The 16574-nt window shown below is 39.7% G+C and overlaps 1 protein-coding gene across 1 annotated transcript in view; it reads left to right on the top strand.

Moving 5' to 3' along the window:
- The window catches only part of C20H12orf42 (chromosome 20 C12orf42 homolog), a 101208-nt gene that overhangs the window by 83750 nt on the left and 884 nt on the right, over window positions 1-16574 (top strand). The window contains exon 6 of the mRNA XM_052165057.1: window positions 12671-13033. Within this exon, the coding sequence (XP_052021017.1) occupies window positions 12671-13033 (363 nt within the window). The remainder of the gene's footprint in view (window positions 1-12670; window positions 13034-16574) is intronic.

Genomic DNA, 16574 nt, shown 5'->3' with positions numbered 1-16574 from the left:
TCACTCAAGACCATTGCCTGGTTGGTGTCAGCTGTCAGCCCACGACATTTATTTAGACAACAGTGGGTTCGGACAGAACATATAAAGTTCTCTTTCTCAGCTGTGAAATATGATGGATGTGCCATACTGATGACCCTTACACAAGGCCACATGTTAATATTCAGGACCTCCCTTTTGTTGGACCCAAACAATGGCTGTCATTAAGAAAGCTTGGCTTGCCAATATGCCCTCTGTTAGGATGCTGGACCACTCCTGATTGGTCACCAGGAAGTGTCATGTGCCTTTGATGGAAATGACATGGAAGATGTATGGTCAAAGTGCTGTGCTCAGCACCACTGCTGTGCAGAGGAGAAAACCACCATGACCCAAATAGCCCCACACTCAAACAATGTCGCACCAACCAAAGACAACATATTGGGAAGAAAAATGCTTGTAAACTGCATGTGTTGGAAGATGTATTGGCCAGACGGCCATAGGGCAATCTTTGAACTATTGAAATCTTTAGAAATATTGTTTGGTTCTGAAACAATGCTTACAAACCTAATTAATCAAGCATAGATGGTTTATATTCAGGCCTTCCACGGCGTGTTGCTTTAATTCAAGAATAGGGTCAGTTGAGTTCTTTTTTGCCATTTCACGGAGGCATGCAAGAACTCAGCATGCGGATTCATGTTCATACAAGTTGAAACTCTAAATTTCAAAATAATATCTACACAGGCCTCTGGTGATGCCATCAACAAAGGCTGAGGCTGGAGGTAGCCCAAATTCCTCTTTTAATTGATTCTGACTCCTTGGGATGGTTTCCCTCTCATCTTCCCCCTCGCTTTCATTCATCAGAATCATTTATTCAATGAAACCAACTAAGAACCATCTCAGTTGAATTCTGTAGCTTCAGTGGAAACACCTCATGCTTTTCTTAAAGAGTAAGTGCTGTGAAGCTTTGTTTTTCTGGACCAATGAATGCTGTGGCTTTAAATGTTTATAAATCACTGTTTCCCAGTATAACTTGTTTTGTGTTTTAAAAGTCGGATTGCAACACTGTGACACTGTGTGTGTCCAGGTGTGCAAAACGAGAGTTGGGAAAACAGTTTCATAGAAGGCTGAGCATTGTTTGAAGCCGTAACAGACAAGAAGCACAGTCCTTTTATACATCAAGCCAGTTGTGGCTGAAGTTGAGTCAATCACTTAAAGTGAAGGAAACATTCAAAAACATCTTTGCATGAGAAATACTGTTTGACCAGACTGGCATTGTGTAAGTTTCTTCCCTAAAGTGATATCAGCTCCTGGTTATTCATTTTGAGGTAGAATATTGATGCTCTGGCTTACCTATCTGCTCCCCCATTTTATTCTGCTGGGCTTTGTCATTATGCTCCAGCTAGCTAGCTCTCCACAGAACAGGAGAGAGAGGAGAGATTAGAAGTTATCCCATAAGTATACACATGTAGACTATGCTGGTACAAGATTTAGTAGGAGGAGACTGTGTTTGTTCTTTATTAGGAAAATACAGAGTTAAAACCACAGTGCAAATACCATCTAATATTCACAAAATGGCAATAAACAAACAAACAAACAACAAACAAATAAATGTTGGCTATAAGCCACTGCAAGCATTGATAGAATGCGGAACAGTAGGAAGTTGAGTAGACTTCTGGTAGAATGTAAGTCGATAAACCATTTTGGGTGAAGTAGGTGCTCTCAAGAAGGTCATGGGTAAGCTTGTCTATTTTCAACTTGGTTATTTCACTCTGGGAGATGTAGAGAACACATACAAGCATTTTCATAGTGTTTTTGCTTAGAATAGTGTTAACACAATCAAACTAGACTCCATTTCTATACTCATAATGCTCATAAGAGAATGAGTGAACAAATTGTGGATTTCCATGTAATGGAATAGTGTGAGCCTGGCATTATTTGCTAATTTTGTAAGTTGTGATATGTGAAATCACCTTTTTTTGATGCGTATGTGTGTGTGTGTCCCCACAATGGTGAACTCACCCAAGAAGGGGACATGAAGAAACCAGAGGCTGATGTTGGGGTGTTTTCCACTATACATTTGAGCCACTGAACCTAGAGCTCACTATTTCTGCTAGACTGTACCTGCTTGCCAGTGAGTTCCCTGTCCCGGATTCACATGTCTCTCCTCTCAGTGCTTGACTTTTAGGCACACCAAATCTGGTGTTTTACCTGGGTACTAGGGGTACAAACTCAAATCTTAGGGTTTTATTGCTGTGAACAGACTCCATGACTAAGGCAACTCTTATGAAGAACAACATTTAAATGGAGCTGGCTTACAAGCTCAGAGGTTCAGTCTGAAGTCAGGTGGGAACAGGACAACAGATGCACAGACATATCCCAGGAGGAGCTGAGAGTTCTATATATTGATTGGAAGGCAGGCAGGAGAAGACTGGCAAAGCCCTACAGTGACACACTTTCTCTAATGAGGCCACGCCTACTCCAACAAGGATAAACCTAATAGTATCACTTCCTGTGGACCAAGCATTCAAACACTTGTGTCTATGAGGACCAAACCTATTCAAACCAATAGTCATAGCAACTTTACTTGGTAAATCATTTCCCCACCATATACTTTTGATAGGTAAAATGATAGCATAATTTCTCAACATGTAAACATATGTTTGTAATTAAAATTTTTTAAAGTATAGTTTTAAAAATAACCTCATTTGGAAGCTCACAGACTTTTGGGGGGTGGGTAGGGAATATTTTAATTCTTAATCATCTTAATTCTTGTACAGATGGGGGAATAACAGTGAAAAGACTTGTGTCTTACTTGGAAAACATAATGAACGCTGTAATCGAATGCTCAGGCTATTGAGCCAATGTGGTTTTTTGTTGGTTTGGAAGCAAGGTCTCACTAGGTAGCCCTTGGATGGTCTGAACTTCCTCTGTAGACTAGACTGACTTCCTCTCTTTCCTGTGGACTGGAATTAAAGACATCTTGCCACCATTGTCCAGCTTGGGCTATTGCTCTTAAAATTGCATTTCATTGTGAAGCACATTTGTAAGTTTAGAAATGAAACAGTTTATATGGATCTGCACTGGGCTGAGAGTTTTCTGCAGCTTAATCAGTCTTTTGCTATTGTGGGAAGAGGTAGTGTGAAGAGAGTGGTGTGCCCCAGGTGTGAAGGCCCTGATGTTTTCTTCAGGTGCCGAGAGGCTAACTTCATGACTCTACAGGAGAGCCCTGTGGTCCAATGATATTAAGAGAAAGTACAGCTTTACCCCCTCCCCCAAAGGCAGGCGTTGTCACCTTTGTATACAGTAGTTTGTCTGAGTCATGTCAGATGACGGCCTTGTTCGTGGGCACTTCATTCTTTATTCCCTCGCATTCAGGACTGACATCAGGGACTGTCCCGTGAACCTCAACGTGGTCTTCAAATTCTTCATGTAAAAATTGGCGTCACAACATTTCGATGAACTGTTGTCTGAGACAAACCTTGCTTGCCTGCCTTGTTTGAGAACAGGCTCCATGGGTATTAGAGCTGGTGTGGTGGTTGTGATGAACTGAGGGATGTGGACCTGTCCCTGAGAGATGAAATGGTCATCCCCAGGCCATGCCCAGGAAGAGGAAGTGGGGTCTGAGGAGGTGAACATGGAGGGTGGTAACCTTTCTGCTGACGAGTGCACATCAGAGAGAGGAACAGCTCATTTCCTTGTTTTTTCTTTCCATAGTTTCTGAGTGCCTGGTAAATGCCAGGCGTGTAAAGCAAAGTTGCTACATGCTTTCACCAAACTTTTATTCTTGTGAGGGGAATTAAACTTAGGAGTAACCGTGTATACTACAAGTTGTACTAATTGAATAAAGGTTAATCAGAGAAAGGAGTCAGGAGATAGAGCAAGGGAAGCCATTTTGAATTGAAGTCAGCACTGTGTTTTGTTTCAGAAGTTAACTGTCCTCTTAACAAACAGGAAAAAAAAAGAGGATTGTATTCAGCCTTTCTCCAAGTTCTGCCTCTCTCTATGAGATTTGAGTTGATGATCTACACCCTTTCTTCTTCTTCTCTCTAAATAATTTCCTTTAACATTTCTAGCAGGACAGTGCCATTGGAAAGAGTCCCATCAAATGTCTTGTGACCACTGCTGTTCTCTCCTTTAAGATAGCATTTTCTCTTCCTTGGCTTCTTTCAAGATTTTCTCTTTATGTTCAGGAAACTGGCTCAGTGTGTGACATACTTGCTGTGCAAGCATATGAAGACCTCTGTTTGATACTCAGAATCCATACAAAAATTCTGGGTGCAACAGCATTCCATTGTAATTTCAGCAGCAGGAAGGCGAGGGAGTTAGATCAGATCCTTGAGGCTCTCTGGCCGTTCAGTTTAGCTAATTCCCCAAGTTTCTCAAGGCAGTGAGAGACCTTGTCAAAAAAAACTCAAATCAAGCCAAACCAACCAACCAACCAACCAACTGAACAAACAAACAAACAAACAAACAAACCAAGGTAGATGGTACCTTAGGAATGAGACCTGAAGTTCACATCTGGTCTATATACTCAAACGCGTACACATATGCATATTCACTTGCACCTGCACAAACAGGCATGCATGCATGTGCATGCACATGTTTACACATTTTTTAAACTCTTTGTGTCTGACTTTTTGCAGTTTGAGAATGATGTTCTTAGGTGTGCGATTGCAGGCTGTGCTTTGCATTAATCTTGCTTGGCATTCTTTAGATGCTGTGATCTGTTCCTCTTTTCTATCACCTACTGTGAAAACTCGAGACTCCTCCCTGCCCCCCCCCCCATGCTTACTTTATCTCTGCCTTTGGGGCTGCTTTCGATGGTCAGGGCAGTTTCTTCTTCACTTTGGAATGAGCAAACCCCTTTCAGACTCCTGGTCTTTTGAGATGAAATGCCACCTAGGAATCTTACTCTCAACACTATGGTTCTTCCTTGATACTCCTTTCTATTTATAACTATTTAGTGGTGCTGTTTTGTTTTTGCCCATAATATACAGTAATTATAATCTTCATGGAGGTAAGGACCACATTTATACTAATCTCTTACACCTAGTATAAGGTAAGACACGTAGTAGGTTTTTAACAAACATTTTGAGTGCATGTTTGATAGGTAGAAACAAAAGCATGCAGGTTTATCCTCTATTCTCCGCTAAGTGGTACATATATAATGAGCTTGGGGGAATTAATTGCCTCTGTATTTTAGGTCAGGGTTTCTGGCAGTCGTTCATAACATAAGCATGGCAGAGTTAGAAACCCTGTTGGGTGAAGAGATCGACTGGGGAAACAAGGATGCAGGGAAGCTCTGAGGAACGGCTGTATGAAGGGCTGAGGGCAACCTTTCTGGATGTAAAAATGAAATCAGTCTGGCGGTTCCTCCGAAAACTGGGCACCTCACTTCCAGAAGATCCTGCTATACCACTCCTGGGCATATACCGAGAGGATTCCCCAGCATGTAATAAGGATACATGCTCTACTATGTTCATAGCAGCCCTATTTATAATTGCCAGATGCTGGAAAGAACCCAGATGTCCCTCAACAGAAGAGTGGATGCAAAAAATGTGGTATATCTACACAATGGAGTACTATTCAGCCATTAGAAACAATGAATTCATGAAATTCTTAGGCAAATGGATGGAGCTAGAGAACATCATACTAAGTGAGGTAACCCAGACTCAAAAGGTGAATCTTGGTATACACTCACTCAAAAGTGGATATTAGCCTAGAAAACTGGAATACCCAAAACATAATCCACACATCAAATGAGGTACAAGAAGAATGGAGGAGTGGCCCCTTGTTCTGGAAAGACTCAGTGAAGCAGTATTCGGCAAAACCAGAACGGGGAAGTGGGAAGGGGTGGGTGGGAGGACAGAGGAAGAGAAGGGGGCTTACGGGACTTTCAGGGAGTGGGTGGGCTAGGAAAGGGGATCATTTGAAATGTAAATAAAAAATATATCGAATAAAAAAAATGCCCAAAGACATAGAACTTCACCTGCTTGTCTTATTGAGTTGAAAGTAAATGCACCAGCTTGCTCTACACCGTGAGCCATCTTGTCCCGCTCTCGCCCAACCTCTCCAAAAGAATACGCCGACACCTACCATGATTGATCACAATAACTTTGCAACTCAGAGAGAATAAGAAGTTGTTTTTGTAAAATGCTTTCAGCCTTTAGGTTTATTTTATTGTGCCTTTAAATCTCCTGTCTGATAGAAAATAATTTAAAATGACGTTAGTAGCCGATAGAAGATCTGTGATGGAAAATAAGAGACTGAATTTCTTGTGAGGTAAAATGACTTGCACAATGTCAGTGCATTACCACTACTGCCACCACCAACAAAACACAAGTATCTATAATCTATAGATTCCTATACCAGTAGCCTGCAAGTGTGGTTTGAAGAGGGAGCTCATATAAGTCATGCATAGATTCACATCCTGGTTCTGCCAATTTTATTCACTGGCCATCATTTGAAATGGTGATTTTTGATTATATTAGACACAGTGCTGGGAGCATTTCTTATGCTAGGGCTTGCCTGGTAGGACATGGGCTAGTTTGTGGTCAGTGCCCAGTATTTGTTAGCTGCTGTCATTCAAGGTACTTTGTGTATTGTGAAGTGGCAAAACAATACTACCTGGGTCCTGCTTTCAGCTCAACTAGTCATATGGTCAGGATGATTTTTTTCTTGGCTTCAGTCTCTTAGTAAAATTAGTAAACCAGAGAGGTTTAGTGGGGCTCAAGTGAGATTATTGGTATGAAAACATGTAAAATGTAACACTTGAGTTATAAGTAGTTTATCTGCTGGATTCTGATATGGTGTTTGGATGCAGAAAGACTTGAAGAGAAAGATATTACTGACTTTTCAGTTCATTTTCATGATTATATTGCTGAATAAAGCACAGTAGCCTTTGGATACCTATATAATTTTCACAGATCAAGGACTCTCTACACTAACAATAAGATTTAATCACAAAGGTGCCTTACAGCACAGATACCTGGGTCTCACCCACTGGGTTTGCCAATAGTAGGACACAACCATATTTTTAAAAAGCATGTCCCATATGTTATTGTCTAATATATATTGTCTAATATGTAGCCAATGTTTGGAAAGACTGAATTAGATTTAGATGTGTAATCTACCAAGAAGTGCTGGATTTTGAGCCACTGGCTCTGGAGTCGAGCTTAAATTTTGTTACTAGCTAGGAAGGAAAATTAAGAAAAATATTAAAAGCCATTGAAGACTGCAGAAGAATTTTGAGAAGTTTCTCTCTCTAAGACCAAGATAACAAGTAATTCTATTAGCCCAGGTGATGTGGCCATGGTATCACTGATGATACTAGAAACAGACTCAAGAATCTGTGAAATTAAAAATCTAGTTTGATAGACTTAAGTTAATTCTAGTGTATATCAACTGATAGATTTTGTCTTCAAATAATTTCTTATATTGGCCTGTATAAATATTCATCATTGGAATAGTATCTAATCTACAGAAGATGCTTAAAAATATTGGTTGAATAACTAAATAACCACAGTGACTATCCATTTCAATGTCATAGTACTGCTTTTATTTGTTTCCAGTACACAGAAGCCTAATATGTTACAAAATGCAAAGTTAATTGCTCTTCTGAGAAGCAGTAGAATATTTTATGCAATAGTGTAAAACTTTAGACCTCCAAAATATTTACATCTTGGAGATTGAAGATGGCTAGTCTCAGATAACATTAGAATTATCTTTATTCCTAACGTCTTAGATGTGAATAGAAGTTCAGTGTATTTGAAGTTGTTCAGACCTTGCATCTTATCTACAATATTTGAACAACAGAAGAAGGGTGGGTTGATACCATTAGTTATAGTGGTATTCATTTTCCTTTTGGACCAAGAGACCCGAAGCTACAAGTTTGAAAGATGTATGCATAATTTTTTCTAACGTACTTTAATAAGCATTCAACCTCCCCACTAGCCCACTACCCACCAGAGGTATTGGAAGAGAAAAGTTATTAGGACACAGGGGAAGTAGTCCTGTTTGGTGGGGGTGTCCAATCTTCATTGTCAGGATATCAGCAGTCCAGTCCAGTAGCAAACACCCAATATGAATTAGCAGCTGTAGTCCAGTCCCCCTGGAAATCACCACATACAAACCAGCAAGTGCACTTCAATTCTGAAGAAACCTGCAAGGCTCACCAACCAGCCTGAGGCCTCAGAAGTGGCAAGAAACAGCAGAAACCTGAGGAGCAGTCATTTGGCAAGTTTCTCAACATGGCATCACTACAAGCAGAGCTCAGCAATGCAATGTAAGGCAAACCAATTCGCGTTACTAGTAAAGAACAGCAAAGCAAGCAAAGCAAACCAATGCTTGAGCTCCCACTGTCTTTGGGGTCATATTTATATTCCTTCTGAACATCATACATGCTTTCATGTGTCTGCTTCAGAAAAACATTCTTTCCTGTGCCTGCTTTAGCAAAAACATCCTTTCACCTGTGTGCCCCAGCAAAACATCATTCGATATAGCCGAGTTTCCAAAGAAACCAGAAGTTTCCACTTCAGCAAAGAATCTAAATGTTTCTCTTCATTTCGGAAAGCTTAAAAATTTTTGTCTGCCATGTCAAACTGTGGCATTTAAGATGACATAGCAAAACAATGAAAATGAAAATCAGACATTCAAGTTAATGTGATGGAGGTAGACCAGATGTTTAGATATAAGACCATCTGTGACCAACAATACAAATGCAGTCTTATACATTCAAGATGAATATTTTAAAAAATCCTGTTCTAAGGTATATTATAGGAGGAAGTAAATGATTGTGCTACTTGTAGGTCTGACTATGTGACAAAAACTGTGTGTGGGAGCACAGGTGGCCTGTGCTTTTTCAGAGTACTTGTGCTGTGCTTATTCCATACTACATAATTAGAAGACTAAAAATTACCAGCATTTAAAAACCAGAAGTTTTTACGTTCTTAAAAATTCTTCTCTCTAAAATTTTTTTTAAATCTATATTTCTTCTTGGCAGTAAAAGGATGGGAAGGTCTCTAATCCCTTCAAATTGGACAGATAGCCTAAGAATAACCCCACTTGAGTGGGATTCCAGATTATTTTCTATGATTATCTCTCAGTGTACATAGTTTAGTTTTAGCAAAATGTGGCAGTTAGCATGGACAGTATCCTCTTGGTCACTTGTGATTCAACACAGATTATGTCTGGTATTCTGACCCAGCTCCTCTACATGATAGAACTCAAGACATTCAACCCAGTCCTTCCCCTTTCACAGTTATTTGGGATTCTTCTCTTTTCCATCTCCAAAATCCAAACACTTTGGTTTTGGGTGGATGAGTTTTGTTGGTAATTACTTTAGGATAATGTGTGCAAATTTGAGCTATAATTATGTAATAGTTTTGTGGATATTGTGGCCAATTACCACAAACTGGGCAGGTTAAAACAAGAGACTTTATTTTCTCTCTTTGGAGAGCAAGACTCAAAAAGTGTTGTCTGCAGTTTCTGAGGGAGAATTTATTTCAATGCTTGTTTAGCTTTTGATAGCAGTTCTTGGCATTCTTTTATTGGAACATCTCTTCATCTCTCCCATCCATGGTGTTCCTCTCCATGTCTCTATTTCTCTTCTCATAAGGACATTTGTCCTATTGAACTGAAGATCACCCCAATGACCTCAACTTTATTTTCATTTGTAAAAACCCTATTTTCAAATAAGGGCAGATTCACAGCTACTCAAATCCAGGGCTTGAATAAATCTTCTTTTTTTTTTTTTTTTTTTAGTTTTATGAAACAAATAATTTTATTGGTTGTAGTGTAATAATTTGAGGATTTACATTTGTGATTAATTAACATTTCATTAATTTATAATTATATTTGATGAATTATTTCACTTGCAGCCCTAGATGGGCAGACTAGCTTTGAACTCCCAGTGATTTGCCTGTCGCTGCTACAGAGTTCTGGAACTATAGTCCTGAACCATATTACCCTCTCAAAAAATTGTATATACCTAACAAAGTAGAGGCTTCTTTTATGTACACCCACCTTTGACTGATGGGTCTCCTTTTCTTTCTCAACTTTCTGCAAACCATTCCACCTCCAGTATTCCTTTCACCTTTCCCTCTATATCACGTATATTTAGTCAGTCTCCCAACCTCTCTTGAAACCTACTATTTTTCTTCTCCTTTCTCTTCTGCAGTTTGCTGACATCAACACATACTCAGTCTGACATAAACAAGCAAGGATAAAATCTAAATTTAATTTATATTAAAAAAACAATGCTTTTTGTTCTGTTCTTCATTACCCCAATCCATATAATATATTTGGATTCAATCTACATTTTTACAAATTCTACAATTTCATTGTTGAATAAAATCCCACTGTGTATGTGTGACCTATTTTCAATGTCCATTGAATAAATCTTCTAAAGGACACAACTGAGTGTATAAATAAGTAGGCCATTTGGTCATACTATCACAGATTCAGTGGCTTTCTACAAGATCCCTTTCAATTCTTAAAACTACACTGTTTAACAACCAATCCAAGGAGATTTTTTTTTTTTGAGTCAGGGTTTCTCTGTGTAGCCCTGGCTGTCCTGGAACTCACTCTGTAGACCAGGCTGGCCTCGAACTCAGAAATCTGCCTCTGCTTCCCAAGTGCTGGGATTAAAGGCGTGTGCCACCACCACCCGGCCCAAGGAGATTCTTAAACCCTGGAAATTTCTCTTTCCTATACTACCTCTCCATTAAAGATTTCATTTTATGTCATTGTGATATAAAAATATTTCACTAATTTCATCTGTAGTAGGAGTGCTAAACTATTTTAACTATGAATTTCAATTTTGTCTAATTAAAAATTCATAGAATTTCCAGCATTTGAGTTGTTGATTTTTGTGTATTTTCTTCATTTTATTGTTTCCATTGTGTTCTTTATATCTTTATATTTTAGTTATTCTTTCACATATTGGTTTTACCATATAATAATGTTGATATTAGTATTTGTTCTCTACACCCAACTGTACTTCATTCTGCACACTAGGGATCCTCATTATCAACACAGTCTCAAAAGGATAGGAGCAATTCTTCATATTTTAGGAATGAGAAACTGAGGCTGTGTAAAATTAAAGAGAAATTTCCTGAGCTGTGAACTACAGAAAGTTATGATTCATGCCTAGCTCCAAAGTGTCGCTCTTTCATTGACTTTTACTAGCATTCTAAGACAAGAAAAACAGATCTTAAAAAACAAGTCAACATTTATGTTTTTATTTACACAAAACACAGAATCACAAGAAGCTTGAATTTGGTAATTACATACAAACAAATAAGCTTTATCCATTCTCATACTCAATTGTTTTCTATCTATAATACTAAAATCACACACACACACACACACACACAAATATACCCCACTCCATATATAGACACATACACACATGCATGCATACACACTCACACACTTACACACTCACTCACACATGGAGATATACACAAAGACATAAACACACATACATGCACACATACCACACATAGTCACAAAAACACACAGACATACTAACACACATACTCTCACACATACAATGACATACCCACATAGAAACATACACACACAGTATACACACACTCGTTGACACACAAACACACACATATAGACACACAGATACACCACACACACATACACTCAGATACAGATATATACATTTACACACACCACACATACATGCACACATTACACATACATACACAGTTACACATATACATGCACACTCACATGCATATGCACAACCCTATACTGTCCATCTGGTTGCAAACTCCAGAGACTTAATATTCTTTTTCTCCATCTGTAACTTGCCCACTGCTTTCGGCCAATTGTTTCTTAGCTATCTCTTTATGCCATCTTTTTCCTAGCTCCTCCAAGGCACCATTGTCTGTGACAAGGAACATTGACTTTGACCTAGCTGTATCCATGCCTATCTTTGACTGTTGGAGACTTACGTTTAATCCTTCCTTGGCCTGGAACTTGCCAAGCAGCTTAGGATGACCGGCCACTAAGCCCCAGAGACCCTCTTATCTCTGATTGCATGACATTGGAATTACCAATGTGCCATGTCTGTCTGTCTGTCTGTCTGTCTGTCTGTCTGTCTATATCTTTGGCTCCTAATCCCTGTCTCCATCTTTACAGGGCTTCACCTGTCTGTGCCTCCATGAGGCACATGCTCTTGTGTGTCTCAGTTCTCTTATATTGAGAAACAAAATGAACCCCATTCAGCATATTTTTAACAACTTTATTCCCTACCAAGATCACATGTGTAGATACTGAAGGTAGAAGATATAGGTATTGCAAATCAGAGTTTCAATACAGTTCGGTGTGTGTGTGGGGGGGGGGCACTTTCAGGCTTTGAGCAAGGCTTCTGACTATAAATGGAAATAATACTACTCTCAGCTAGCTATGGCTTTTACAAGGACTAAATGGCAACTATATTCAGAACTCACATAGTGTCTGCTCCATATCTCAGACTTAAAGTATTCACAGCCCTTTGCTTCTCTCCACATTCTTCCCAGCTTTTTTCTTCCCATACCTTAGTTCCTCTTGTGGTCATTTATGCTTGCTCAGGTTTGAAACACAAATCTCTCTATAACTGGATCCATCCTCACTTCCATTAATCTAGAAGATGATTTTTGAAGTGATTCTTTCAAACTAATGTATTTCCCTTTTACAGGATCTATAGGGACTCATAGCCCAATGACAGGTAAAAGACTACTTTGTGTTCACCAGTACACAATCCCCAAGTCTCCTGCGAGCACCGTTTCTCTTGAGGAAGAAGACATTGGTGGAGAAACCTGTCCTTCCGTGTCACCATCCAGTGAAATGGAGGAAGATGATCTGGTCTTTACCATCAATGAAGAGCAGAAGCCCCCCAGACGACGGTCCAAGCAGGCCTGGATCAGCCCATTCCTGGAAAAACAAGCTGCCAATAAGCTTCTTAAAAGATCACAGTCAGTGAATACCATTTCTCTGGAAGCTGCAGGTAGACACATACCACTTCAGAACCATCCCTTGGGCAACTCCAAGGGAGATTCTGGTAGGTATCACGTTGTGGTTTCTAACTTTCCTTCTCTCAGATCGTCACTTTCTGCATTTTGACGTCAATAGAAACCGATTATTGAATCAGTTGTAAGCCACCACATTCTCCAAGTGTGCTAAGGGCTGTATCAGTTCCACTTAGATTACTTGTTGACAAGCATGACATTCAAGTGTCTACTGTTGACAAGTTATTGATAATTAAGGGGTTATACTGGACAGTGGCAGTGATGTCATTCCAACCTACATATATGTTAAGCTGCTATCACATGCTACACTTTATGCTGATCATTTTAGGTCCATTTACAAAGCCAACACATAATGTTTAGGCTTCTAGTCACCCCCCTCCCGCTTTATAAACAAAGGAGCTGTGAATTAATAGGATAGGATAATATGTGTCAAAATTAGATGTTTCAACTTCAGCTGCCACAGTAGGGGAAATGATTAAAAGTAAGGGAACGGAGAGTGGGGAGATAGTTCAATGGCTAAGGTGTTTGAAAGACCTGAGTTTGGATCTCTCGAACCCATGTAAGTTGAGCACATAAGCACATGACTATAATCTCAGCGCTTCAACCGTGAGGACGGGAGGTGAGGGAAACATGAGAATCCTTGGAAATTCATAGCCAAGCCATCTGAGCATACATGGTGATGAAGGACAACAGAAAGAGAAGAGGCTGTCTCAAACCAGGTGAAAGGCGAGGGCTTAAACTGGACGCTGTCCTCTGACCTTCACACGCATGCTTGTGCACGCACGAGTCTCTGTTGGCACTCACATGTGTGTTTGCCCATGCATATATGGTAGGCATATGTGCACACAAGCATACATGGGTACATGCCCATGCAAAGGATTTTTAAAAACCAAATGACTAGATATAAAGAAAAGGAACATAAGAAAGGGGCTTTGAATTGAAGATCTTGGATCAAGGCTTAGCAATCTCTCATGTCAATTCTGGAGCCATGATACAGTGCCATGGATGTCCCTTGAGCTTGCTCTCATCATCCTTAAATCAAGAATAAGTAGCGCTATAAGGAGTGCTGGGAGGGCTTGATGCCCCAGTGTAGGGGAATGGTGAGGTGGTGAGGTAGAAGTGGGTGGGGGTGGGGGAGCATCCTCATAGACGCAGGGAAGGGGGGATGAGAATGGGGTTTGTGGAGGGGGAATAGTGAAAGGGAATAGCATTTGAAATGTAAGTAAATAAAACATTAAATCAATCAATCAATCAATCAATAAGTAAAAGAGTGCTTGTAATTAAAGGGTTCATTTAAACAAAGTGCCCTAAACACAGTAGAGACTGTGTAATGTTGGTGGTGTTTATAATTCTGAAGTTCAGACTGGAGAGGAAATGTAAGGAAAGCTGTTAGGAACCACTTCATAGAAGGAAAGATTGGGTTGGTGTTATGTAGCTTTCTTGTCTTGGAGGATTTTTGAAGTTTTGGGGGGTGAGTGGGACAGGAGGAGAGATATTTCATGCCAAATGCTAAGACAGGTTCTGCAAGATGGTCTGCTGATACTGAGTCTGAGATTCTTTCCTTTCCGGGATGCTAGACCAACAATGGGATGCAGATTATGTGAGTTGGTTAATACTTTTAAAAAAATGTATGTGTGTAAATGTATGTATGTGTATGTTTATGTGTGTACAGGTACCCATTGTGTGTGTGTGTTCTCGTGCATGTGTGCACCTGTGTGTGTATGTGCATGTGTACACACATGCATGTGCACATATATATGTGTCTGAAGGCCAGAGTACAGCCGCATATCTCATCCTGAGGAGTCTGCCTCCTTCCGAGACAGCATTCATTGGCTTGGATCTCATTCATTAGGTTAGACTGGCTGACCAGAGAATCCCCGGGATCCTCTGTTCTCCACCTTCCTAACTCTGGGACTGAAAACGCCTGTTCCCACACCAGGTGTTTTTTTACACGAGATCTGGGGATCTAATGTTTGTGAGCAAGCATATTATCAACTGAGCCATCTCCCCAACCTAGTTAACTTCCTTTGAGTCTTGCTCTGTGTAAGACAACGTACTAGTATAAACTTACACCTTCAGCTTTAATCAGTACGATCCCTCTGCTGAGATAGGGAATGTTATTCTCATGACTTAGAAACAGAATTGGAGGTCTGTTGGGGGTTCTGCTACTGTAGGGTGGACATCACAATTCAAACTTCTCACTGTGACCCCAGGTCAGGACATCCTTGTGCTAAGGCCTTAGGAGGACAATGACAGTTCTTCTGCCTTAAGCATTTTCTATGTTCACAAAGCTTAGCCCTTTGCCGTGGTCATTCCTCAAATATTTGACTCATTTAATTCTCCATGGTCAAGTCTGTAGTGGAGTATGACACACTTGGTTTTTCCTAATCTCCTGTCTTCCTTTATTTTTCTCTTTGGATTCATCGACAAATCAAGACTTCTAAGCTTACTTCTTCATGAGTTGGCATCCTTCATCCCATTTCTCCCCATGAACAGAAAGACTATAAGTTGTCTATGCGCAGAAATATTGCTCGCGCTGTTCTTTTCTGGATTCCTAACTAACGCCTTGAGCGTTGTTGGGCCCCTTACCAGATCCTCATACGTTAGCCAGTGAATACATGAATGAACAGCTTTGATTTCATCAGCCCTCCAGTGACACAGATAGTGAAAGCGTCACATTCCCTGTGAGGACAAAAGAAGTCCACACTAGTTCGTGTTCCAGGACTGGACTCCGCTGCCTGGACTGGGCTAGACTACACACTCAAGACTAAACTTATCACTTGCCAAATTTATCGTCATGATTACTGGAGTGTTCCGAAGGAGAGAATGTCCTTTCTTTTTTTTTTTTCCAGCTTAAGAGATAGGACAGTATACTCTGCTTATATAATTTCCTATTGTGCTATGTTCCAGAGCTTCAGTAGAACTTTTATGCACTAAATGTGGTAAATAATGAAATGGCTCATCTGTGAGCTCTGGAAGTTCACATGGAGTTATTAGGTTTCTGCACAGCACTAGATATTTGGAAATGATAATTCCATGTCTATGTTCAAGAATAATTCTCACTTTGGGTCAGTCAGATTCACTAAACTCTTATTGTGTCATTTGTCTACTTGTCAGGTTTACTAAGTACACAGTGGAAAATACTCAGTACCTACCAAGCAATGCAGTGGAAAGGGAATTTAATTCCTTAGAGAGACAATGACTGTTCAACATCCCGTGTTAGGAAGATACTATCATGCATTCCAATTTTATACATTTTTGAAAATAACTCTGTGGGTCATTTAAAATATTTTAGCAATTTTCTTGTTACTGAAAAGCCTATAGAGACTTGCAGAGAATAATTTAAAGCATGTACGTTATCTTAATTTATTAGTAAAGGAATAGACTTCTAATGTGTGTGGTCAACGTGTAGAATTTCTCAAAAAGTAATACTATCTGCATAAAATGCAGATAGAATATATAATAATGTAAGTATGATTGAGCAAAGAAGAAAATTAAATCTGATATTAATGTCAGTGGGAGAGTGCTGTTGGATAGACTCAGCCTCAGGGTAATCTATTTTGTTTTTCATTT

The sequence above is a fragment of the Apodemus sylvaticus genome, chromosome 20 (genome assembly GCF_947179515.1).
Source record: "Apodemus sylvaticus chromosome 20, mApoSyl1.1, whole genome shotgun sequence".
Lineage (NCBI taxonomy): Eukaryota > Metazoa > Chordata > Mammalia > Rodentia > Muridae > Apodemus > Apodemus sylvaticus.
This window is presented reverse-complemented; position numbering and strand designations above follow the sequence as displayed.